Source organism: Pseudorasbora parva, chromosome 21 (assembly GCF_024679245.1).
Source record: "Pseudorasbora parva isolate DD20220531a chromosome 21, ASM2467924v1, whole genome shotgun sequence".
Lineage (NCBI taxonomy): Eukaryota > Metazoa > Chordata > Actinopteri > Cypriniformes > Gobionidae > Pseudorasbora > Pseudorasbora parva.
In genome coordinates, this window is record NC_090192.1 from 14,603,797 (window position 1) to 14,631,284 (window position 27,488).

Sequence of the window (27,488 nt, forward strand, 5' to 3'; positions counted from 1 at the left end):
TTGAGCCATGATGCAAAAATTACTCTTGAGGCTGTATCTCTGCAATGCTTTGACATATTGACACCAAACTTTGCATGTGTCATTGTCATCTCAATCTGACTAAACCACATCAGTTTCGTAACAGTGACACCTATTGGTCGAAAGTGATAAACCATTAAACCATTATTATTGACTGTATTTAAAATTTGACTGCTATTTTGCCTAAAATCAACTTAATAGGTCCTTAATGGCTCATTGTTGCAGTTGGCTTGAGACTTCCAGCCATGCTGGCATGTCTTGTCTTCTTCTTTGCGCTTGGCCCCGATAATGGCTGCTTGCAGCTATATTTATTATTATTATTATTATTATTATTATTATTATTATTATTATTCACTGGCTGCCTGTTCAATTCAGGATTAACTTTAATTTACAAATGTAGGCTAGTTTGTTTTTATAGTACTGTATGTGTTGTGGCTCCAATATATTACAGAGCTCCCAAGTCTTTATACTTCATATACCGGTAGGCCTATAAACCAAATGTTTCTGACTGTCTGTAGGTCCAAAGAAATGTGAAAGGTTGATCAAGCATCTTGTCCTTTATAGGTTTGTTCAGTCTGTCAGCTCAGATTTTAGAAGGATAGTTCACACAAAAATAAAAAATTAGCCCATGATTTACTCTCTCTCTCAAGTGATCCTAGGTGTATATGATATTCTTCTTTCAGGCGAATACAATCTGAGTTATATTAAAAAATGCCATGGCTTTCAAGCTTTATAATGGCAGTGAATGGCTGTTTCTGTTTTGAAGTCAATGAAAGTGCATCTATCCAACATAAGTTTACTCCACACAGATCCAGTGATGCGTTTGTGTAAGAAAAATATTCACATTTAAAACTTTACAAACTCTAATCTCTAACTTCCATAAATCATTATACACACGTTCACGAGAGACTGGCGTATGATGTAGGTTGCAAGAGTAGCAAGTTCCGGTGACAAAGGCAGATGCGCAGAGAATAGAGTTTTAAGAGATACTGGATGCATATTTTAGAACGCCAGCCTCTTGTGTAGCTTGAGTAGCATATTTTTAGAATCTTTTCTGATATTGATTACTCAGCTGTAGGTTTTTTTTGGTTATTATTTTGTTAATTTGCCTATATGCTGATGGGTTAATTGTGATATAACAAATAATAAATGAGTGGTATAAAAAACACATTGAGATTTTATTTTCACTAAGTGAATTACATATAAATAAATATATTATTAATTTAGTTAAATAACTAGTCATTATAATGAATATTGCATCAGTAATTAAAAATAGACTACATCTCCAAATAGATAAATCAGTTGTCTTCTGTTCCGGAATCTTGACTCCTGGAACTGTGATATGCATTTTAAAGTTTGCAATGATTAGTCTATTTAATGTGTAGCTATTAGAGGTTTGTATTGGTCAGATAAGATTCATCAAGTGAACAGTTACATGTACTGGACAGGCATTGAATATACAATACCTTAATAGGACATTAATATGCATTCATGAGAGATATAGGAAGTAAAACAATAAAGGGGAAATACATAAAAAATAATAATTAATGTAAGTTACATTAATATAAATATTTCCTTTTGTTTTCCACAAATGGAATAAAGTCATACAGGTTTGGCAAACATGAGGGGGAGTAAAGTAAATGGCTAAGTTTTGAAATTTGAAGGCGGATCAACTGAGCAGCAATCACGCACACCCTGGAAGAGAACACGGCCTCGGTCACGTGATATCTCAGAAGGCGGAGGCATTGCAGAAGAGGTGGTGCTGAACTTCTCCACATCGAAGCGGTGAAGTGTGGCTTCATATTTGTAAACAGTCAGAGCGACACGAGAGGAATAGCCTATTCATTTCTTGTTTAACTAGCGCTTCAAGTGTAAGTATAGCAAAACATGCTCACGTTGAATTGCCTTAGTTCATGTAGTCAGAGCATTTACTGACAGAAACATTGCAAAACGCGTAACGTTACACTAGTCGGTGATCTTTAGCCTAATTAAGGTTTAAGGGATTGTGCTGCTCTTTAATCTCTAAGTCTCCATGTGCATTTATTTATAATAGCTAAACTTTTTATCATAACGTCGAACCTGCGGAATTTAACTGTTGAATTTTTATTTGGATAACAATAGCACGCTCTTGAGTTTTGCCAAGAGGAGAATCTCTCTCACTTTTTAAATTTTATTTCTGTTCTTACTCCAAAACATTTCTGCTTCAAATGTCAGCGTCCTTATTTTTCGTGTTTTTCCCAGATATGTGATATTTCTGTTGTTTTTCACCGATGTTCTGACGAAGCTGACTTTTGTATTTTTATTTATTTCTGTTTTATTGTCTACCTTAGGATAAATGTATCTTAAGGGAGACAATAAAACTAAATTAAATAAAAATAAAAATGAATGATGGGTGAATGCTACAACCCAACCATAAAGTATTTGCTTTGGATTTATTTACTATCTTGCATTATTGTGTTTTGCAAAGAGGATATCAATTAAAAAACATTTTTGTCCACAGAATGAAAGATAAGAGTAGCTGAAAAAAGCTTTTGGGTTTCACTAAATATAGAAATCAGAATTAAATTTTTTGGGTTAATTAGCCCTTAAGCAGGTTTAATACATTTTAAAGATCCAGCCGGTGTGTGTCACTTTTAAATGTTGTGCTTATTGCAATCTGTGTCCCAGCATGGCTGAAACTAAAGGGAAGTTTGATTTTGCGATTGATCGGGGAGGAACCTTTACGGATGTGTTTGCCCGTTTGCCCGATGGTAGAGAGAGAGTCCTAAAACTGCTGTCACACGACCCCCAGAACTACAGAGATGCCCCTACTGAGGGTATCCGCAGAGTACTGGAGGAGGTAAGGAGAAAACCATAACATATTTGGATGTAGATACTTATTGAGAAGAGTTAACTTTTTGGTTATGGATTAGGTCTGGGAGGATAGTTTAGAATGTAGAGAATTTAAGTCTTCACGTCATTAAAGTATTGCATAAAAGTCGGACTCTGTCTGTTCGGTTTTTGAATTGAACAGGAGACAGGACAGAGCTTTGCTCGAGATCAGCCCTTGGACACTTCTCAAATTGGCTGGATTCGGATGGGCACCACAGTGGCGACTAATGCCTTACTAGAGCGACAGGGTGAGAGAACAGCACTACTGGTGACACGCGGATTTCGGGACCTGCTACATATCGGCACGCAAGCGCGACCTGACCTGTTTGATCTGGTGAGTAAAAATTATGATGTAAATTCATGCCAGTGACTCGGATACCAAAAGGGGGTCTTTATGAGAGCTGAGCCTTTGGATGATGAATCATTCATACTTAACAGATTTTTTTTAATTTTTTTTTTTACTTCCTGTTAGAAGGTTTTAAGGGGTCCCCAGAAAATTTCAGAGAATAACAAGACAAAGCAAAAAAGGTTGAAGTCTACCTAACATTCTTACTGTTTAATTTCTAAATATTTCTCTCCTTACTTGCCGTATACATACTTTCCAGTTTTTCTCACTGTAGTCTCCTTTATCTTGCAAACTGGTTTGTAAGGCAGTATTCTTAATGCAGTATGTAAGCTGCTTACTTACATTTATTGTAAAAGCTGCTTATACAAATAATTTTTAATTGAAAATATTCTTCTTCAGGTTTATACATCCAACATTAAGTATAGCCAATTTATGTTTGGAAACATTATGTTGTATTCAGGGCCGGATTGAGACTCATTTTCAGCCCTGGAGTTTCATGCCTTAGACCGGCCCACTTTAGTTCATGACAGACTATATTAAAATAATGTGATTCAAACCTCAGAATATAAGTCTGCAATAGGTGCACTGTTCTCTAGAGCCTTATAATTCTTTATATTTTTGAAAAATATAATTTTCAATTCAGTGCAAAAACAGTAGCCTAAGTTTTGCTTCACATTGAATATTTATTAGAGCAGTAAATAACAGGACAGTATCAGAATCTCTCTTTTTTTTTTTAAAGAATTAGTAGCCTATTCATAAATATCCAAACATTAAAATGTAGAAAATAATTTTAGTTTTTTTCTTCTTCTTCAGAAAACAAGTCAATTTCTTATGTCATTTGTCTAGTAAATGTATCTTGAATTAAGAATATTTAGATATTTGAACTGGAAACTGTTCTTACTTTGAACTAGTAAGATACTAAGTAAGAAAAACATTTTTTCAGTGATAATGTTTGCTTATTCACACACTATGGTATAATAGCAGTTTACCTGTGTCTTTCACCGTAAGAGCTAGTCTCTTCACAACTGGGTCCTGGCTCGCCTTCTGACGCTAAATAACATTTGTTACATTTATTTCTCACCACAAATATCCCCTTTTTACAAAGCTTTCAAATCAAGTCAGTTTCATTAATGTATTGCTGAATCATCAGGTATCAATTATCTCAGGGCATTTTTCATTGAGCAAGTCTCTTCCTATGAGTTCTTCTGAATGACAATCCTACCTGCCCATTCTGGTGTGTTGGGCTCATGACTGGAGCTTGGTAACATTACTGGGCCTTGCTCTTCACTATGAGCAGCAAAACGGACTAGAGGCAGCTGCTGCTGAAGAGCTAAGAAAAAGTTTGATACATGAACGTGGTTTGCAGACAATTTTGTTTTGCGCGGTCGCATCTTGCACTGCTCCTAACTAGTTAACGTTATAATTACTTACCTGCCTCATCGTCATCATTTGTTTTTTGAGTAATGTGAACAGCTTAGAAGTACTATTGGCCGCGTCAGAGCCTTTTTATTTTTTATTCTGGCCTTTTCAGCGCCGCCTTTCCGCTTCCTATTATCCATTTTTATCTTACTTTTTTATTTTGAGCAACTTTCAAGGCGCTGAATCGGGGGCGGGCCAGGGAGTCAGAATATAATCACGTCATCATTAACCTGCAGGCTGCACTCTGCGAGAAAATATTATGTAAAAAGAGTGGGACTTCGATAAAATAACAAAATAAAAAGAGTTGGACTGCGGTAAAATACAAAAGTGGGGCTGCTGTGAGTGCAGGTAGCCTAGGGACAGCATCCATAGTTCAACTAAGTGCCATGACAAAAACGGCCCTCGCGGCCACAAAAACAGACCGGCCCACTGGGAGTTTTTCTGGTGCTCCTGATTAGCCAATCCGGGCCTAGTTGTATTACATTTATTATTTAGGCATTTTAAACAATACATTTTTTGTCACACATGAAAAAATATATAGATGGATTTTAAGAAGGGGGTCCCTCATAAAAGTTTTGACATATTTGGGGGTCCTTGTCATCATAGAGTTTGAAAAACCCTGCTCTAAGATACTCGAAAAATGCCTTTCAAGTATGACAGCTGTTATTTTTTTCTCCATTTTGTCAACTGGGCCTTAAGTTTTCCACCCGCTAGACTAGAGGGTGCCTATTCAAAACAAAGGCGTAGCTTGATGACGCCAAGTTTGAGTACAGAATCTTGGGACATGTGGTTTTCACCTTACAGCCGGTGGAAAAGAATCGGGCTAGGACTCCGGCAGAAATCATGTTCGTAGATGCGATTATTAATGTTACTGTAGTGTGATGCTGAGCAGGACAGAGTGTTATGGGAGCTGAGCAAGGCCGCTGGGGCGATTGTTGCTGAACACACGGTTCGTGATCAGCAGAACTTTTATTATGATGCGGGACACAGTCGCCGGCGCCATTTATGCTTTGGAGGTAACACAGCTCTGTTCATCATATTAGATACATTTAAAGGAGCCCTAGAATGATTGGAAACAATATGTTAAATTGTTCTCTGATATCTACATAGGTATGTGGCTTATTTAAGGGCAAAAATTGTCCAGATACAGTTTTACAGGTCCATTTACAACCCTAGAAATTGTCCCTAGGATGTTATGCTCTGTTTTTGCCTTATTTGGAAGAGTCATGAATATTAATGTTGAGCTCTGCTTTGATTGGCTTATTTCAGCTGCTCACAGCACAGCAGTTCAGCGAAGCGGCTCATGAGTCCTGACCGCCCTTACAGAACATAGACCGACTGAATGATACTTTAAGCAGAACATCTCAAATGGAGATTGCGGAAATGCAGGCTACTTGTTTATTGGTGTTTTTAGATCGTCCGCGCTAAGAAAGAGCTTGCGTGCTTGCGGTTAACAGATTTCAGTAATTTATATCCCCCAACAGAGATTTTCTTTGAAAAGAAACCCGTATACTATCCAGTGTTTTACCTTAACATAGAGTTTCCTATTGTTTCTGTACTAGCATCTTGCGTCATTTAGACAATGCGGTCTCTCTAAGAAACTTTCAATTGAATTAGAAATTGTTTAAAGAGTCAAAAAGTGGATAAAATCACTACTTACTGCTTGCAGGAATATAGTTGCCCCTTTCTTCAGTTTATGACGCTGAGCGAAGCTTGCTTGAAATGGGCCGAGCAAACGAATGGTTTTGAAATAAATTGTTGTGGTATCTGATTATAATAAAATTAAAATTTCTTTATTGTATAAACTAACCCTCTAAGAGTGTACTTCGATCCGCACCTCGACCGGAAATAGTAAACCATCTGGGTAACTTTGGAAAACTCTTTTCAGCATACTACGGTTTGGGACATACTAATTCTATTTTCGAATACTAGTTAGTATGGATAGTATTTGAATTGGGACACAGGGCCAGTCTTATTGTCTTACATACTCAGTCCAGTTAGACCAGAGACAAATGCATTTCTCCTTTTCTAATCTTAAGGTCAAAGTGAGTCTCTCCATGATATATATTTGTTATATAGTGTTTCAATTCTTCAGAACCGGTGGGTCTGTTTGAAGCCATTTTCTTGTCAGGGCTTTTCCTGCTGACAATTACAGAATCCTAAACAGATACTATCTGCAGTTGGAGTCATATTTGGGGTTTCCAGACCTAGGTACATGTGTAAGAAATCAAAAGGGATATTATTTAGATGAATATTCTCTAAGCATCTGTGTACCTCTTGCCAAAACGGTTCAGCCTTTGTGCTGGCCTAGAATAGGTGATAATGATTAGCGTCATTATCGCCACACAGTCTCCAGCACCCTGTTCCTATGTTTTGGTGAGCTTTCTAAACAGGGGTAATAAAAAAAATCTCATTATGTTTTTTCATCCAAATTCTCTAAAGTTAATGAATAAGCTGTCTTCCACTGCATTTTACACATTACTTCCCAGTCATTCTCATCTATTGCTGTGCCTATTTCCTTTGACCATTTATTTTTGACGTATTGCAGGCAGCATGTTTATTGGTTTATTGGCTTTCTTGGAGACCTTGGTACAGCCTTATGATTTTTGTAATAGTATTCTCATTTCTCATTTCTAGATACCAATACAATTCTTGATTTACCGGACCATGTTTCACCTTGAGAGTTTGAAGACCCCCAAACTTTTCAATGTCATTTAATGTTCACGGTTCAACTAACCATCTGTAATATTACACATTAATCCTCAATCTGTTGTTGCTGTTGGTCAGCAAGTTCTGAGAGTTCATTCTCACTCAAAATTCTTTCTGAATTGTAAATGGCATACTGTTCATACTATTTCAGCTATTATTTAAAATATGGCAAAAATAATAATGTATGCTACTTTACCATTCTGAATACCGCCACCAAATTATTCAGTATTTGTTCAGTAGGTCCAACCTTGGAACTACTCCTTCATAGACCATTTTTGAATGCTACTGGCTTGTGCAATAGACAGCATTTACAGGCAAGAAAACAATCATAGGCTTAAAAAAGAAAGAGATTTTAGTGAACTGAATTTGTTTGAAAACAGATTCCTTCACAAATTAAAACACCACTACTGGTAAGTAATAGTAATTTAACAGCATACTTATAAGCGACTGATAGTTTTCCAGAGTTTTGCTCAAGTGTATAATGGCTCAGAGGACACCTGTTGCTTTTTTAAAAATAATTTGCCTCTACTATGCCACACCACCTCAAGAGGGATTGAAAGATTAGTGGGAGGTTGGAGGGGTCATGAACCCAGGAACAAGTAAAATTGTGTTGGAGACAGAGAAACAGAAATTATGTTAGTGGTTTGAATTGTTGGGTTCAGAAACAAGCATTACACAACTATGCAAATGCTTTCATGAGTGTGTAACAAGTTCGATATAGTGAGGAAGGAAGAGGACACGGGGGTCGGCAGGACTGTTGATGCTCTTTATTTTCTCAATAACTCAAATCACAACGTGCACGCTTCAGCGTGTGTTTGTCTCTGTATATGCTCAGTTTCGCTTCCGGGTCACGCACTTCCGGGTTCCGGATATCTCAGGGTCTCGCATCAACAGTCCGACTCTCTCTCTCCTCGGTCTCCGGTTCCGCTGGTGTTTTATCCCGTCTCCGCGCTCATTACTAGAACAAGAGACAGGTGTTATTAATCTGCGTCCAACCCACTCACTTACCGCTCGTCCCGTGGCCCTCTCTCCCGCTGCAGACCTCGCTGAACCACGCCCCCCTTGCCACATACCCCCACCGCCCGACTCAGGCCGGGGAGCCGTCCGGCCTGCAGCCCCCCCCCCCCCCCCCATTTCTGGAGAGGAAATCGGCCACAGCCATCTGAGCACCCGGCCTGTGGACCACCTTGAACTTAAACGGCTGAAGAGCCAGATACCAACGGGTGATCCGCGCGTTGGTATCCTTCATGCGGTGGAGCCATTGGAGAGGAGCGTGGTCCGAACAGAGAGTGAACTCCCGCCCCAGGAGGTAATAGCGGAGGGTGAGAACGGCCCATCTGATGGCCAAACACTCCTTTTCTATGGTGCTGTACTTAGCTTCTCTCTTGGAGAGCTTACGGCTAATGTACAGCACCGGCCGCTCTCCCCCCTCCACCTCCTGGGCCAGGACTGCGCCCAGCCCCCTGTCCGACGCGTCAGTCTGCAACAAGAAAGGGAGAGAAAAGTCAGGGGAGTGTAACAGCGGCCCGCCACATAGGGCAGCCTTTACTTGGGTAAAAGCCTGTTGACACGGCTCCGTCCACTGGACCGTATCTGGTAGCCCCTTTCTAGTAAGATCAGTCAAAGGGCTGGTGAGGTCCGAATAATTTGGTATAAACCGTCTATAATATCCCGCCAGCCCCAAGAACTGTCTTACCTCCTTTTTGGTCTTGGGCCTCGGACAGGTTGCAATTGCGGCAGTCTTATCAATTTGGGGACGCACCTGCCCATGACCCAAGTGGAAGCCCAGATACCTTACTTCCACCCGCCCAATCGCACACTTCTTCGGATTGGCCGTGAGCCCCGCTCTCCTCAGCGACCTCAGGACCGCCCTCACATGCTGCATATGCCGCTGCCAGTCGTGACTATAAATCACTATGTCATCTAGGTACGCAGCAGCATATGCAGCATGGGGACGCAAAATCCTATCCATGAGTCGCTGGAAGGTTGCGGGCGCCCCGAACAAGCCGAAAGGAAGCGTGACAAATTGGTGTAATCCGAACGGCGTGGTGAAAGCTGTTTTTTCTTTGGACAATGGAGACAAGGGGATCTGCCAATAGCCCTTTGTTAAGTCCAGTGTCGAATAAAATCGAGCCGAGCCTAACCGATCAAGCAATTCGTCAACCCGTGGCATTGGATACGCGTCGAACTTCGACACAGCGTTCACCTTGCGGTAGTCCACACAGAACCTGACCGAGCCGTCCGTTTTGGGGACCAAAACTATCGGGCTCGCCCAGTCACTGTTGGACTCCTCGATTACTCCCATGTCGAGCATTGCGCCTAATTCGTCCTGAACTACTTTTTTCTTGTGTTCAGGCAAGCGATACGGCCGGCTGCGAACTACCACGCCCGGCTCGGTCTCGATATGGTGCTGAATCAAGTCGGTACGTCCCGGTAGGGGCGAGAACACGTCGGCGAACTCCGCTTGCAACTTCGATAAATCAGCGAGTTGTAACGGTGAGAGGTGGTCTCCCCCAGGGGCCAGCGCGACTGATTGCGCCTTAATGCTCGCCTCTGGCCCGAGATCATCCTCTCCCCCGATCACCGTTGCCAACAACACCGATTCCACCTCATTCCATTTTTTCAGCAGATTGAGGTGGTATATTTGACGTGCCCCGTTCCTATCGGATCGTATCACTTCATAATCGAGCTCTCCTATCTGTCGTGCGACCTCAAACGGCCCCTGCCACTTCGACATTAATTTTGAGCTCGAGGTTGGGAGTAGAACGAGCACTTTCTCTCCCGGTGTGAATTTGCGCAGTTTAGTACCCCTGTTATATGACCGGCTCTGGCGGTCCTGGGCTTGCAACAAATTCTCCCTAGATAGCCGCCCCAATGTGTGGAGTTTTGTTCGCAAGTCCATGACGTACTGAATTTCGTTTTTGGCCAACGACGGCCCCTCCTCCCAAGTTTCTCGTAGGACGTCCAGCACCCCCCGTGGCTGACGCCCGTAGAGAAGCTCGAAGGGGGAAAACCCCGTGGAGGCTTGCGGGACCTCGCGCACAGCAAATAAGAGGGGTTCTAACCACCGATCCCAATTTTTGGCGTCTTCTTGTACGAATTTACGGATCATGGATTTAAGAGTGCGATTAAATCGTTCGACCAAACCGTCTGTTTGTGGGTGATAGACGCTGGTTCGAATGGATTTAATGCCCAATAATCCGTACAATTCGCTTAACGTGCGTGACATAAACGCCGTGCCTTGATCAGTGAGGATTTCTTTCGGAATCCCCACCCGGGAGATTAAACGAAACAGTGCGTCCGCAACACTCTTCGCCGAGATGTTGCGGAGAGCCACTGCTTCCGGGTATCGTGTTGCGTAGTCCACGATAACTAGCGCAAAACGATGCCCGCGTGCGGATCGTTCTAATGGCCCGATGAGGTCCATCGCAATTCTCTCGAAGGGGACCTGCATTAATGGAAGAGGGCGCAATGGCGCTTTTGGGGCGGCCAGTGGGTTCACCAACTGACATTCAGGACAAGACGCGCACCACCTGCGCACATTGTCATAAATGCCTGGCCAAAAGAATCGGGTCATTAAACGATTCAGCGTGGCCGCCTGTCCCAGGTGGCCCGCCATCGGGTTAGAATGAGCCGCCTGGAAAAGCATTTCCCGGCGGCTCTTTGGTACTAACAATTGGGTTGTATCCATTTTTGTCTGAGCGTCTTGGGTCACTCGATACAACCTATCTTTAATTATGGCAAAATAAGGATACGTGACGGGCAATGCGGGTTGGAGGGACTGACCGTCGATAGTGCGGACCTGTTGAAACGCATGTTTTAGCGTCTCGTCTTGAGACTGCTCCAGAGGGAAGTCATCGCGGTCCGAGAGAATCAGTCTCTCAACCCCGCTCGGTTCCTCTGAAGCCGTTCCCAAGGGCCCCGTATCAGCCTCGCCAACCTGCACTCGCACCGCCCCGTTCCTAGCCTTGTTTTCCCAAGCGGCATCCGCGCACAACGACCCCAATAACGCCGAAAAGGCGGGCCAATTCGTCCCCAGAATTAGCGGATGCCGGAGGTGGGGACTAACCGCCACCTCAACACTATGCTTTTTTCCCCTAAACTGTATCGTGACTGGGACAACCGGATATTCCACCACATCCCCGTGCACACACCGCACCTTAACCACGCGGCTTGTATCCAACGCCCCAGGCTGAATCAGGCTTTGATGGATCGAGGTTTGGTTACATCCTGAATCCACCAAGGCCTGATATGTACCCCCCTTGATACTTACAGGAATTTGGTACTCTCCTGCTTGATCGGGGGTGGTCCGCTGGACGTCCGGGATCCGGATCATTGTTCCGATGTCCATCATCGGACATCGGTCCACAAAATGATCCGGATCACCGCACCGCCAGCAGGCCAGCCCAGGCCTACCCGCCGCCCCGGCGGCGGGGAGTGGGTTGGAGGCTGAGCGCGGATAGGGGGCGGAACCGGATCCATAGTCACTACCCGTCCCCAGCGGCCCCGCCCCCCTGGGCGGGGCCCGCGAACTCCCAGACGGTCCAAGGCCCATCCCACCCCGGCCTCTGGGGGGAACGCGAGGAGGGCCTGGAGGGCGGGACCTGGGGAGAGGGACAGGTCGAGAGAGAGAGAGAGAAGGGGGAGAGAGAGAGGGAGAAGTTAGTGGGGGTGCGCCGACCCCCGGGCACGCCACCAGGTGGTCCTCCGCCAAATTGATGGCCGTCTCCAGCGACGTGGGCCGGTGGCACTGGACCCACTCGGCGGTCTTCCTGGGGAGCCGAGTGATAAACTGCTCCAGCACCACCAGATCGACGACATGGTCCACGTCGCTGCCGCCGGCCAGCAGCCATCTGCGGCACTCGTCCCGGAGCTGTTGGGCCAATGCGAAGGGTCGACCGGACTCGCCCCACTCCAGGGAGCGGAAACGCTGGCGGTGTTGTTCTGGGGTCCGGCCGACCCGCTGAAGTATGGCCCGCTTCAGATCGTCGTAGTCCAGGAGGTTCGCAACCGGTAGATGTTGCGCGGCCGCCTGGGCTTCGCCTGATAGAAGAGGGATGAGGCGCACCGGCCACTGTGCCCGGGGCCACCCGCAGGCCTCCGCGGCTTTTTGGAAGAGATCCACGAAGGCCTCGGGGTCGTCTTCCGGCCCCATCTTCTGTAGGGGCACGTGCACCGGTGCGCTGGCCCGCCCAGCGGCCTCGGCGCGAACCTCCCGGTCCATCCAGCTCCGGAACTGCTCGCGGTCCTCTTGCTGGCCTTGGACTATGGCCGCGAAGCGGCTCTCCTGTTCAGTCCGAAGGTCCAGCAACGCCTTATGATGTTCCTGGTGGAGGACCGCGAGGGAGGTGATGATCTCCGCAAATGGCGAGGCGGAGGGCGTTGTCATGGCGGCGGCTCTGTCCTGCTTCCTTCCCGGGTTTCGGCACCAGTGTAACAAGTTCGATATAGTGAGGAAGGAAGAGGACACGGGGGTCGGCAGGACTGTTGATGCTCTTTATTTTCTCAATAACTCAAATCACAACGTGCACGCTTCAGCGTGTGTTTGTCTCTGTATATGCTCAGTTTCGCTTCCGGGTCACGCACTTCCGGGTTCCGGATATCTCAGGGTCTCGCATCAACAGTCCGACTCTCTCTCTCCTCGGTCTCCGGTTCCGCTGGTGTTTTATCCCGTCTCCGCGCTCATTACTAGAACAAGAGACAGGTGTTATTAATCTGCGTCCAACCCACTCACTTACCGCTCGTCCCGTGGCCCTCTCTCCCGCTGCAGACCTCGCTGAACCACGCCCCCCTTGCCACAGAGTGCTTGGGCAATAGAGTATACCTATGAATGTCTGTGCCTGTCACGTTATTTAGGTACGTTGTCCTTCAAATTGTCCATCTCACAAAAAAATCTTTTGAAACATTTCATAAAAAACTTATTGTCCCAAGAACTTTATTTTAAAAGGTTATGAGTTAAATGTCACAACTGCTTGTTTTCTCTAGTGGAGGAATGTTCTTAAATTGGAGTCATGTTTGAGAATTCTGAATTGTAAAATTCAAATTTTTGTAAAAGCTCTTGGCTAAAAAGGGAACACGGTGAAAATGCACTGATTTGTAGTCAGACAAGGGTCAACTAAATAATAAAGTTGCATTTTGATTAAGTTTAAACTGTGTTCTCAGGACAAGGGTATTTTTCACAACTGACTAGTATGGGCAGTGGACTGGTTGAGCATTAATATCAATGATTTAAAATGTTTGACTTTACACCATTGTGAGGTAGTGAGAGAGGGATCATTTGTGACGTGATTGTGGACTGAGGACTTAATATTTTACTTCATTACTTAAAGGGTTAGTTCACCCAAAAATGAAATTTATGTCATTAATGACTCACCCTAATGTCACCCTAAGGATCGCGTGTCAAACTGCTAAAATCATGTGACATTGGCAATCCGAATCATGAATCAATATGCTGATTCATAACCGCTTGAATCTTTATTTGAGGATTGAACACAAACAAGGAAGAGGAGATAATGCTGAATAAAGTCATAGTTTTTTTTTTTTTTTTTTGGACCAAAATGTATTTTCGATGCTTCAAGAGATTCTAACTAACTAACTGATGTCACATGGACTACTTTGATGATGTTTTTATTCCCTTTCTGGACATGGACAGCAGGGACGTGCACAGGATTTTTGAGGGGCAGTTGCTCTGACCTAAAAAAGGGAAACACCCCCCCCCCCCCCCCCCCCATGATCTGTCCAATTACAAATTATTGTAATTGCCATTATCATTATTTCAATGCCCCCTAGTGGTATTTATGTTCTTCTCAGGAAAAATATTATAGGTGGGGCTATTTTTTTGCAGTGTGGTCTGGGGGTTTCTCCCCCAAGAATTTTTTTTATTTCGTAGATGTGATTTCCTGCATTTTGGTGCGTTTGAGGCCATTTCCCTTGCCTATACCAATAAAGAACTCAAACCAGTCAATATCAATAGTCTAATAAAAAAAGACAATATTAATTTAACTGCCATCAACAGTTTATGATCGTCCATTTGTTATACCTTTCCGACAACGTTAAGTCTCACCCGACAACCGCGACAATCTCCTTCTAGTGCCGCTCATGCAGGCTCAGCCAAGGCAGTTAGAAGGATTTTGGGGGCCCCAAGCAAAATGGACATGGCTAACTTTCTACAGATAAACGGGTAATGATTAAAAAATGTTTGTAAAACTTTAAGAAACCATTTTTAAAACATCTATAAACATTACATAGATAGACAGACCAAATATTCCTAACACTTTGTTAAGGGTTACTAGGTTTGTAAACTGTCTATAAACATTATCTGGATGGTTATTATGAAGTTGCAACAGATGACTATAATACCTGTTAAATAGTTAATAAACAGTAACAGTAAAACCTGTGGGTTGTCCTGATACTGTACTTCAAAATGCAACAGTGTAAAAATTGCCACACCGAATAAAGTAACTGTTCAAGATCCATTGGTAACTTATAAAAATAATATCATATTTGCATAACCTGTTACTACCAAATATCCCGACACTAGCACATTAAGATAAGCTATGAAAAAATCATGTTCCTCTGTCTCTTTCTGGTCAAATAATGTTTATAATAATAGTTAATGCTATATTAACTATTCCAGGTTATTTATGAATAGCATAAAAATAGTTAGTATAGCATGCTATGCCACTTTCATCAAAACCTATTACAAAGCTATAGCAATTTTATGTCATTAAATACGATAAACAGTTATTCTGGAACAGATCTGCTTCTTCCTTATCCCGTTAAAAAAAAAAAAACATATTACAGTAAGTAACCATATTCCATCCGTTCGGGAAAAAAAGTTGCACTAACTGTTCGTTACAAGCAGCATTTGCCGTCAGGCAGGTAACGTTAGCTAACATAAACATATTTTTGCTAGCCTACCTGCTGCAAAATTACACCATTTTTGTACAAATAAAGCTATTTTATAAAGTGTAATTTATCACTTACCACTATCTTGTTTTTTCTCTTTTTTCTTTTCTGGCTTCCTAACGCATAATTCCGCTTCATGATCGCCGAGGAGGTTTTGTATTTTGCCGGCAGCAGAGATAGCGTGGTTGGGTGGCTGTTGTCAGCGACGACTGAGAGGGCCCCCTTGAGGGGGATTCCGATAACAGTGTCATTGCACTTTACTGCATTGACTATCAAAGGGGCGCTCAAGCAGTTTGTCGTTGCATGTTATTCTTAACCTGTGGCTGTCTTGAGGCCCCAGGCCAGCTCGGTGCCCCAAGCAATTGCTTGACTTTCACTTTCGGACGGGTACCCGAATATGGAAGTGAACGAGGCTTTGCGAATTTTTTTTTTTTTTTTTTTTTTTGTATCTAGGCCTACATGAAATTCTGCATCCATTGTACGATTTTTTTATTTATTTTTTTCCACCTCGGAAGGGCAACGTGAGTCGAGAAGGGCATATGGGCAGTTGCCCGGGCAACCTGAGCAACCCCCCTGTGCACGTCCCTGATGGACAGTACAGTGTGCATACACTTTCATATGCTCTCGGACTAAATATAAAATATCTTAAACTTTGTTATGAAGATGAACGGAGGTCTTACGGGTGTGGAACGACATTAGGATGAGTCATTAATGACATACATTTCATTTTTGGGTGAACTAACCCTTTAATATTATTAGGGATGCACGATATTGGATTTTTGCCGATATCCGATATGCCGATATTTTTCAGCTCATTTTGGCCGATGCCGATACCGATGCCGATATATGTTTATTTTTTCCCTTTGTTTGGAAACAACACCATTTTGAGCAAAAACTATTTTTTTTCATTCTGGTTTCAGATTTCTGAGGTATCCTTACTAAAAGGATTCTTGTTGAAGATAAATAAATGTTAATAAAGTTCTTTTTATGATAAGAGTATATTAAAAGCTCTGAAAATAACAATAATAAAGTCAGTAATTTTTCACCCCAGATGCAGCTGTAACCTAAATATTGCATTTTTGGATTTAACGTTTGTGCACATGAAGTGGGGGTGGCATGACATCCATTGATGCTGTCTTTTAATTCTACAATTATTGTAGAGCTCCTTGGATTATTTTTCATCATCCATTTCGTAAAATTTTATTACAGATTAATACACTGTATATAAAAGTATTTAATTTACAAGTGTCATGCTTGTGATTTATGACATCATTACTGATTTGTTTATTCAGAACAAGAAGTAACTTCAATTTATTTGTGTATTCTACTTTTCATTGTATTAGTGTAACAACAGCGCACCCCACTACATGTATAAATATATAGCGGTCTAGCGGGAGGGCACTAGGACCTGGAGGAGCTTCTGCTGCTGTGGAGGCTGCCGCACGCGCTAGAGAGTGGGAATGGGGAGACGCGATTGGGCTTGTTTTGGGCTAGTTTTGTTGTGAAAACGTGGCAAATCTGCTGCTGACGGTCACGTCCTTCTGTACGTGCATTCAGAAATTCAAGGCAGCATTTAAAAACAGTCAATATAAATCACTGTACATGCAATGTATTTTCTTGTTTTCACTTGAAGAATGACCGCAGTGCTGACATGGTCTCATCGCTGTAGCACTCCTTGCACACGTGAGTTATTGCAGGCGCAGATCAACACGTTATCATATCGGCAAGGCATATCGGCATAATGTTTTCATATCGACCGATGCCGATTTTTATATTTTAAGCGTTTATCGGCCGATTCCGATGTCATGCCGATAATATCGTGCATCCCTAAATATTATTACTTAATTATGCTTAAATGGGTGGTTCTGTGTTTTTTTCTAGGCTTGGTTGTGTTTATGGGGCGCAGTATAACACTTTTTTTTCTTTTTTTTTAAAACGCTGTATTTTTCTTATATTTTACCTTTATTCCACTCCGCTATCTCCACTGTCCTTTGAACGGCTCGTTTGCTTCCTGCTTCTATGAAGCCCATCCCTCCGAAAAACGAAATCTAAGACCATTGCTTAGATTGGTTAGATGGACAAATGTAGTTTAATGTATTTTTATTGGCTGAAGTGCCAAGCACAGGTTGTCCGAAAACGCCACGCCCCTTACAATTACAGGCAGAAGTCACATCTGCGGTGACTAGCAAGGGTTTATGATGTCACCAACCCGGGAAGAAGCTCGTTGAAGTTCAAACTGGCCGTTTTTGTAGGCAATAAACTGCCATAACTTTAAAAGTTATATATCTCCATTTGCATTGAACTTTCAGCGCTCTAACTTTGCAGATACTGTTTATGCTCATGCAGCAACATTACACATTAACTAAAGTTAAAAAAGTGAAATCTCATGCAACACCTCCTTTAAGTACTATATGTCATTTTTGCAATTCATTCACTATTAGCATTGTAAAATCAATTATTGAACGTCACCAACTAACTAACTAGCCAGCCTACACTAGCCTCTGCCACAATTACTGTTTCCATTTAGGATACACAGTATATCGTGACCATATCAGGTTTTGGCCTATATTGATGTTGTAACGTTGTTGCAGGTCTTAAAACACAGTAGTTTTTGCACAAAACCAGTATTTTTCAGATTAAATGTACACTGGAAATGCATCAGTATGAAACCCCAGAAGATAATGAATGATAATGCCAAATTATTTAAATCTTTTAACAAGGTTTCATCTCACCACGGAAAATATGTTCATCACTGAAAAACTGTTCACAATCAACAATGCTTTGATGAAATTCCTAGATAATCAAGTGTTTTGTTGTTTTATGACCTGCGTGCAAGTGTTTCAAAGTGTGTGTTGTTGTTTTAGGAGGTGTGTATGCCGGATGTGCTGTATGAGGAGGTGATTGAAGTGGAAGAGAGGGTTATTCTCAGACAAGATTCTTGTCAGCTTCCCAGAAACGAGCCCAAACGAATAGTAACAGGTGAACAACATGTCAACATCTAGTGCATATACCTCATTTTAACAGGTCACATCATGAGGGATTAAGTCATGCTCGTTGTGTATGACATTCTTCTTTCAGACGAATACAATTTGCGTTATATTAAAAAAATGTCCTGCCTCTTCCAAGCTTTATAATGGCAGTGAATGGCTGTTTCTGTTTTGAAGTCCATAAAAGTGCATCTGCCCATCATAAAAGTAATCCACATGGCTCTGGGGGTTTAATAAAGGCCTTCTGAAGAGAAGCAATGCGTTTTTGTAAGAAAAATAGCCATATTTAAAACTTTACAAACTCTAATTTCGTTCACGAGAGATTGGCGTTCCAGCGCATGTTGTTGGAAGCAGGAGTAGCATAAGTTCTGCCATTATAAAGCTTGGATTAGCCAGTATATTTTTTATATATCTCTGATTGTATTCATCTGAGAGAAGAATGTCATATACACTTAAGGTAAGTAAATTATGGGCTAAATTTTATTTTTGGGTGAACTATCCCTTTAAGGTTTTCTTGATATTTTGTATTAAAGGACTTTATATAAGGACTATTCCATATCAAATTAATTCTATCACAAAAGATAGTTTTTGAGGTCAAAACATTCTCCTTAGTGCAGAAGGGGAATTATTGAAATGAGCTGCAAAACTACTTGATCTGAAATTCCATAACTTGTCACAAAAATGAATGCATTAACATTAATCTATGATGCTCATTTAGAACCATTGTCAAGGTTATTACAGAGGTAATTTACTTCTGGACAACCTAAAGTCATAGCAACATAAATGGCATGTATAATTTTTACGGTCATGGAGAGAGAGAGTAAAATGTCCATTAACTCTTTCCCCGCCAGTGTTTAAAAAAAAAAAGTTGCCAGCCACTGCCAGGGTTTTTGACAATTTTCACAAAAATGTAATAGCCCATAGAATATTTTGTTTAATGAATATCTGAGCATGCAATATATAAAAATAAAGAGCTGACCCTCTTCTTTTAAACAAAAAAACCAAAAACGTTTTATTCTAGCTTCATGCCTTCCTTTTTTATCAACATTTGAATATGGGTAGGTTTCATTAAAAAAAGCAACATTTTGAACAAAAAGCTGAGAAAACTACGTATTTGTGAAAGGCTGTTTCCAGATCAGATTCAGAGCGATGATCAAACACAGATGACGTAGATCGAGTCCATCAACACTTCTAATGCTTGCACAGTCATGTAGTTCGTCCTGGGTCCACATTTCATTCAGTAACATTAGGCAGTTTTGATTCGTATGCAGTTTATTGACGATCACGTTATTTTTCATATGCATATTACATGCATTACATCGCTCGTTTCACTCATATGCTGTAAAAAAATATGGACGTAGTGTCCGTGACGTCACCCATAGGATTCCGATAAGCCGTTCTGAAGCGTAAAGTATGGGCGAGCTGGGCGTTGCCATCTTGTGAGCGAGTCATCGCGTGTCACTCCCGGATAACAGAAAATGGGCAAAAAGGCGGGATGTGCGGAGCTGAGGTGACGCAATGACTGTAGACGGCAGATAAATGGCTATCCACTTGTAACCACGCCCTTAATTATGCAGAACGTTAAGGCTTTATATAACGTAAACGAATGAGTTATAAAAAAATTCAGCCCCCTCACAGTTGTCATGAAGATTAAAATTAGCCTTATAGGCCAAAACCACAATTTGTACCAGGCTGTAAACATGTTTTTTTCTGCTGTAAAGTTGAGAATTTTAACTTGGGGCTCAATGAGATTCTGCTCCCTTCTGGAGCCTGCCTCTAGTGGCCAGTTAAGGAATTACAGTTTACATTACTTCCGTTTTGGCTTCAAGAGAGATCGCGGGAGGTTGCCGCTTGGTTTCACTGCAACTTGTACACGTATGTTTTGATCAGGAGATTCAGTACTCTCATTCAGTAGATGCACAATAGCGCCCCCTAGCGTCTCACAGTGAAAACATGGAAACCCGGAAAAAGCATTTTCTCACAAATAACGGACATTTCCGTGTTTGGCAGGGAAAGAGTTAAAGCATGATAATCATTACTTGAATCCCATTCATTTTCCATGTCTCCTCTTGTCTCATAAGCATCATGTTAACTTTGTTAGCAGTGTAAGAAACATTGGCTAACATATATGTCATATGGAACTAGTTTTGTTGGTTTATACAATTTCAGCAAAGTATCAATAACTTCAACTGAATGAAATCTAAGCATGGAATCTCTGTCTCTTTCAGGCAGTACAGGAGAAAGTCTGGAGGTGTGGCATGAGTTGGATCTTTTACGTGTTGAACAGGATTTAAAACGCGTGCAATCCAAAGGCATCAGAAGTATAGCGGTTCTGCTACTTCATTCTTACACGTTTGTATAGATCATTATATACATCTTAAGTATTTATTACACTGCTGTCTGTAATACTTTTTCTGTTTGGTCAATTGCGACATTCAGTGATCTGATATTTCTTAAAGATGTGATGAATTGAGAAATCAGTTTTCCTTTGAGCCTTTGATATATAAAAGGTCATGGTAATATAAGAATATCCTGTAAGTTTCAGAGCTGAACATTTTATTGTTAGTAAAAGAAAAGCTTTTATAGACACCAGGCCCAGAAAACAAGGCTCTCAAATCAACAAGGTATTAGAAGGGGGAAACACCGCCTCTACAGATAAATGTTTACGCTGCTTCTGTAGCCCTGCCCACCGTCTCACAGAAGATAGCAAGATAATCATTTATAAACAAGACACAGGTAAACACTGGATTTGCAGAAATATTGACATTAAAACACAATGCTGTTCCTTCTATATTGGTTACGATAGGAATGGTGCAACACACTTATGTGAGTAAAACTTTTTATATGTGATAGTATTGCATTGCTGTCACAGCCTGGAGAATCCCTTATTTGTTGGTTCATTGCAATTCGGGATCAGACTCCCTGGGCTCGCAAAGTCCAACGTCCAAATGTGTTTTCCAGATGGGCTACCAAAACGTAAGCACGTTGGCAGGCCGGTGAATCTTAAACAGTGAAATAACATTAATTTCTTGATCTCCGTTGTTCATTCTCTTGACTTGATGTTTGAAGATGCGTGTGTGTGTGTGTGCGTGCATGCGTGTGTGTGTGTGGTTCGCACTTTTACCCACCGATCGGGCAGGCCAAGTAATAAAAAAAAAAATCAATCACGGGCGGATGATGGATAAATAATTGTGCTTGTTTGATAAATAAGATTTGAGACTGAGCTCCGTCAGAGAATTATTCTGTCTGCTTTTAAAGCAATCCCGCCTGTGAACTGACAGGGGAGCAGAAGCTCATTAAATATGCAAATCTTCTCCAATCCTAACCGTGGGTGTTTACTTCCAAGTCTCCAAAACCCAGCGTTTTGGAGAGAGCCTCAAAACTAGTGTAGAAAATAGCCTATTACTTATTTATTAGTTAGGATGTTTTGAATGTAAAAACCTAGCGAACGTCATACGTGTGACCTCATACAACAGTATATAAATATAAAAAAAAGCCAGTTCATGACACCTTTAATAATGATTGTCATCCATAGCAGTGCAGTAATATCAGAACCACTTACCTAACAGTTTCGCTTTTTTTCAAGCAAACACTACTGGTGCCATCTTGCATCTCATTTATCCATTATATTGCAAATAAAATCTGATTACTTTAGTATTAAATATTGTACAGTACGGATTTAACAGAGACAGCTTTATCTACAGTTAATGTAGCAATCACTTCTAGAAGATAAACTTGTTAAGATAGTAGCTGTAGTATAATGTGTTACGAGTTGTTTAGGTGATTGAGCAAGACTGTCATATCTTAAAAATCTAATTTACATTTGCCATAATTATACCATTTAAAAAGTTAAAAGATTACTTTTTAAAATAATTTTACAGTGGCGATACAATTTAGTTTTCTTGTCTATCACTATCACACGGTTTCACAGACAAGGCCTAGACTAAAATGCATGTTTGAGTGGTTTTAACTGAAAGAAACTGATATATCTTAAAATATGTCTGTGCCATTGTTTTACACCAATTAAGGTGTTAGTTAGGAGTGAGACAGTGGAAGTGGTAAAAAAAAAATACTTAAACTGCACACAAGGGGCCTGTTAGTCTGCTAGTTTAACTAGTATGCTGATTTATCTGCAAGAACTACTAAACACTAAGAAACATAAACACTACAAGGTGCAGGAACTCACAATGCCATGTCAAGTTTATACCTCAATGTCAAAAGGTGGACAAGTGAGAGTTATTTGATTATCATCTGTAAGAAGGACTGAAATACTCATGACTTGGTATAAAGTGGGAGTGAAAGTAGTCTGTGCACTGAGCCCCTATGGAACCCCATTTGGTAAAGTAGTTGGCGTGGAAATTAAATTTCCTAATGCTCAATGTGCCATTATATCAAACACAGAAATAATTAAAACACACAGAGCCATCTCATTATATTGATTGCAATCATATTTATCATTCCTGACTGTGTGTGTGTTTCAGATGGGCGGCTCATGAGAAGGCTGTGGGGTCTTTGGCGAAGCGTCTTGGTTTCACTCAGGTGTCTCTTTCCAGTGAGGTGATGCCAATGGTGCGAGCAGTTCCTCGTGGGTACACTGTTTGTACTGACGCCTACCTCACACCAAAAATACACGTTTATCTCACAGAATTCACTGCAGGCTTTAAAGGAGGATTGAAGGTATGTGTGTGTGTGTGTGGTGCAGTAAGCAATTTCTAAGAAACATTGTTGAACACTGTTGATGTTTGAAATCAACCCAAACAAACACTCCCTTCATTGCTCTGTCCCCAAAACGATATGCAAGAGTGGACGAACAAAAAATGGAAGAACAAAAAATACAGTGCACAAGTATAAACAAGCAAGAGTCGCCAGCTGCACACCAGCTCCAGACAAACAATGACACTCAAAACTGTCTGTTCCTATAGCTAACATTACAACAACAGCGTTCAGTGTATCTGTTTTGTGAAACTCTGCGTCCATTTTCACACCTTCTCACTTGGGTCTCTCAAGCACTGGAAAGTTTTTCTAATTTTAAAGCTGCAGTAGGTAACTTTTGTAAAAATGTATTTTTTACATATTTGTTATTATGTCCTGACAGTAGAATATGATACAGATAATCTGTAAAAAACTCAAGCTCCTCTGGCTCCTCCCAGTGGTCCTATTGCCATTTGCAGAAATACACCGCTCCTGGTAAGAAACAACCAATCAGAGCCAGGAGGAGTGTCTTTGCAGTATCAATCAAGCTTGTGTGCGTGATCACAACCCTATCTTGCACAGCGCATACAGGGCAGGCGTTCAAATTCAAGATTACTGGTGTGCCGCAGCTTTGCTTATGGCGGACAAACAATCTAAACTGCCAATTCCTCGAGTGGAACCTGCTCATAAAATAGAAAAAAAGACGGGAAAATGGAAAAAGACAGGTGGCGATGATAAAAAAGACAAAAAGAAAGAATTAGATAGAGCCCGAAATTAAAAGAGGGTAAATATCGGAGCGGCTTTTCCAAGGTGGAGGGAGCTCATGTCCTGAAAGGATTAAAAACCGATGCAGAGTTAGCCACATTTCTGATTGACAAGTAAGTATCCCTGCTTGATTTGTTTCATTCCTCAAAGTCGCTGTTAGTGTGAATTCCTCATCAGAGCCCATTGACTCACTGTCAAAACTCAAGCCGCATAACATACAGATAAAATGTCACGCACTGTGCAAAGCAACTATTGAAACCACTAATTCACTGGCTTGTCATGTTGCTGAAATAATGTACTAGCAAACCTTATTTAGCATTATTAGATATCGATAGAATAATTACTTGCATACTGTAACGTTAGTTACTGTTATATTATCTTACTAGCGATTTATTACTTTTAGAAATAGTGCAATGTCATATAGTTACATTACATGTATTGCAAAATACGTATTGTTTTGAGGACCAAGTTTCTAGTCAAAGTATCGGCAGGCCATAGTCAATGTAACTCATATGGTTGATGTTTCGTCTGTACCAGTGAATGTGCCGTAACTGTTTATCTGCCGGTGGCCTGTTTGCTTAAAGGGGGGGTGAAACACTCAGTTTCAGTCAGTGTCATGTCAATCTTGAGTACCTATAGAGTAGCATTGCATCCTGCATATCTCCGAAAAGTCTTTATTTTTTTTATAATTATATAAGAAAGATGCGCTGTTCCGAGTCTTTCCGAAAAAAGCCGAGCGGGTGGGGGCGTGTCATGTGAGCGGAGCTAAATAATGACGTGTGCAGCAGCGCGCTGCAGTGAGGAAAGTGAGTCGCTCTGTGAGGAAAGTGATTCGCTCTGTGAGGAAAGTGATTCGCTCATTGAGGAAAGTGATTCGCCCGCCGCGTGAGGAAAGTGATTTGCTCTGTGAGGAAAGTGATTCGCTCAGTGAGGAAAGTGATTCGCCCGCCGCGTGAGGAAAGTGAGTCGCTCTGTGAGGAAAGTGATTCGCTCTGTGAGGAAAGTGAGTCGCTCTGTGAGGAAAGTGATTCGCTCAGTGAGGAAAGTGATTCGCCTGCCGCGTGAGGAAAGTGAGTCGCTCTGTGAGGAAAGTGATTCGCCCGTCGCGTGAGGAAAGTGCTAATACAGATCGACCGCCGGCCTATCAGTGGGTAAGTCAGTAGCTACTGGTTATATCACCTGTTTAGCATCCTACAAGCCAGCGCTTTGATGGGCGTAGCCTGTTGCTTTCGCTCTCTCCCTCGCTCTCTCTCACGCGCTTCCGGTAGAATTGTCCGTAAGGCCCATACAAGGAAATTCCGCCCCCATTAACGTCAAAGGGGACGCATGATCTTAAAAAACTTGCCGAAACTTATGACTAACCGGAAGTAGTATTTTTGACAAAGAAATACTCCCATCAAACGTCCACCTTAACTTTTGAAACTTTGTCTATGTTTAGTATGGGATTCCAAGTCTTTAACAGTGTAAAAAGATCAGTATGCATGAAACAGCATTTCACCCCCCCTTTAATAGCCTGCGTGTTCACGACCGGCTTCGATGTGGTGGGGGAGGAGCTGTGGAGGGAGGGCTGTAGCGCAGCAGAGACCAAGGGGGAGTGACATATGAGTTGTGCTTGTTCAAATTTTCAGGCTAAATCAACGTTTTCTAAAAACTCCCTACTGCAGATTTAATGTGGGTCTTAAAGCATTTGCCTGATCATAACCCTTCTTTTTACAGTGATATTCCTCTGACCCTTTCTCTTTTGTAATGTCTCTCAGCCAACTCTCTTTCTGCAGTCTTTCCTCAAATCTCCCTCTTGCTCACTCTCTCTCTCTCCTCTCTCTCCTGACTTTAACATATGCCATCAGTGATGGGAATAATGGCGTTATAGATAAACGGCATTACACACACACAAGCACAAGCATATGCACAGTCGCACACACCAACGACTAGGAAGAGTCCGAGCGATGGCAAGTTCAACGACTTCAAGGGTAGCTTTCGCAAACTGGAAGTATAAGCGCTACTTTTCCCTCTTTGAGGTGAAAGGTAAGAATATTTATGTAACGTGCAACTTATGCGCAGGAAGAAAGAGTTTCTCCACGTCGGTGCCAAGTAATTCTAATCTAATGAAGCACCTCACATCGTCACATGCATTTACAAAATTAGTGGCTAAGAACCCAGGTGATAACATGAGCTCCACTACCAAAGGAGTAGTATAGTACTGACAATATTTACACTATATTTACACTATAGTACTGGTAATATTTATAATAATGGATTGAAATTGATAGGTGTCTTTCACATTGTCCCACAGCAACATTACAATAGTGTAGATTAATGTACAATGTTTTATAATAATTTATTCTATTTAGTGTCTAAATCATTAATTTAACATATTTAATATTTGGGGCATTTAAGTTATTTGACCATTTAATTAAAAAAAGAAACCCAGTAGTTACTTTCCCTTGTAATTAGTTACTTATACAATGATGTAACTCAGTTACTATCTCAGTTACTATTTGTGAGAAGTAACTAATGACGTTTTTAATGTAACATGCCCAACACTGCATGCTATCAAAGTATTGCGAGAGCGATTCGAGCGCAGCCGGCTGATTCATTCTACGCAGCTTCACTAGAGTCGCTGCACAAGATTTTGATGACAACACAGCTGTTCCACTATTGGCCAGATTTGACAGCGATCATGTGTTTTGTGTTTATTCTAAAACCTTCCGTTCGACTAATGCTTTTTAGTTTTTTAGAGTTGTTATGTAGTGTAATATTTATCAAATAAAACTGATAAAAAACGTAGACCCCACTTAATTGATAGTATAGTTAACTTTATTCTAATACAAACAGATGTTGTGTTAAAGGAATAGTTCATCCAAAAATGAAAATTATCCCATAATTACACTTTCTTTGTAAGTTAAATAAGGAAGGACACTGGAAACTAGATATTTTACTTCATAATGTGTTAAATATGAATATTTTTCTTACAAAAACCCCTTCTGGCCTTGTATTAACCCCCTGGAGCCATGTTGATTACTTTTATAACAGATGGATGCACTTTTTTGGTCTTCAAATTTTGTGCTGCCATTATAAAGCTTGGAAGAGCCAGGGCATGTTTTAATATAACTCCATATACACCAGTGATTGCTTTAAGATGAGTAAATTATGGGATCTTTTTAATTTTTGGGTGAACTATCCTTTTAAGAAGTACATAAAGTATTGAATGGAAATCTCTCCGAAACATCTGTGTATTTGACAAATGTTACATTTATTTCACTTTAGCTGTGCTAAAGTATGCAAGCACAGCACAAACATCACTAAGGGAAGCAGAAATTGTCCGACTTCTCGCCGTGATTGCTCCTCTCGCCGTCTCCACTCTCTTCAACACACCTTTTCTTGGAAATCGCTTGCTGCACCTGTATTTTAATACTCCAGCTATCTCTCTTTCAGGGTGTGGATGTGTTATTCATGCAGTCGGATGGTGGACTGACTCCAATGGAGCAGTTCTGTGGCTCTCGGGCAGTTCTCTCTGGTCCTGCTGGAGGAGTTGTGGGCTATGCAGTCACATGTTATGGGTTTACAGAAAAGAAGCCCGTCATTGGTTTCGACATGGGAGGTGAGAGATGGGTGGATGTATAAAAGAACACTTCCATTCACACCTGCATGATCTCTAATAGTCACTAGGTAACAAAGCTGTTGACGTTGATCTTGTGCTTATGAGCAAAACTGAAACAGTTTTTTAAAGGTCCCATGGCATGACATTTTTATTTTATGAGGTTTTTCAACAT

The 27,488-nt window shown here is 41.5% G+C and overlaps 1 protein-coding gene across 1 annotated transcript in view; it reads left to right on the top strand.

The window, feature by feature from the left end:
* Positions 1-1,745: 1,745 nt before the first annotated feature.
* Positions 1,746-27,488, top strand: part of oplah (5-oxoprolinase, ATP-hydrolysing) — a 56,140-nt gene continuing 30,397 nt past the window's right edge. Inside the window, exons 1-7 of the mRNA XM_067429653.1 lie at positions 1,746-1,889; positions 2,686-2,857; positions 3,032-3,223; positions 18,136-18,250; positions 20,487-20,610; positions 22,740-22,935; positions 27,151-27,316. Coding sequence (XP_067285754.1) covers positions 2,687-2,857; positions 3,032-3,223; positions 18,136-18,250; positions 20,487-20,610; positions 22,740-22,935; positions 27,151-27,316 — 964 coding nt within the window. The 5' untranslated portion in view covers positions 1,746-1,889; position 2,686. The remainder of the gene's footprint in view (positions 1,890-2,685; positions 2,858-3,031; positions 3,224-18,135; positions 18,251-20,486; positions 20,611-22,739; positions 22,936-27,150; positions 27,317-27,488) is intronic.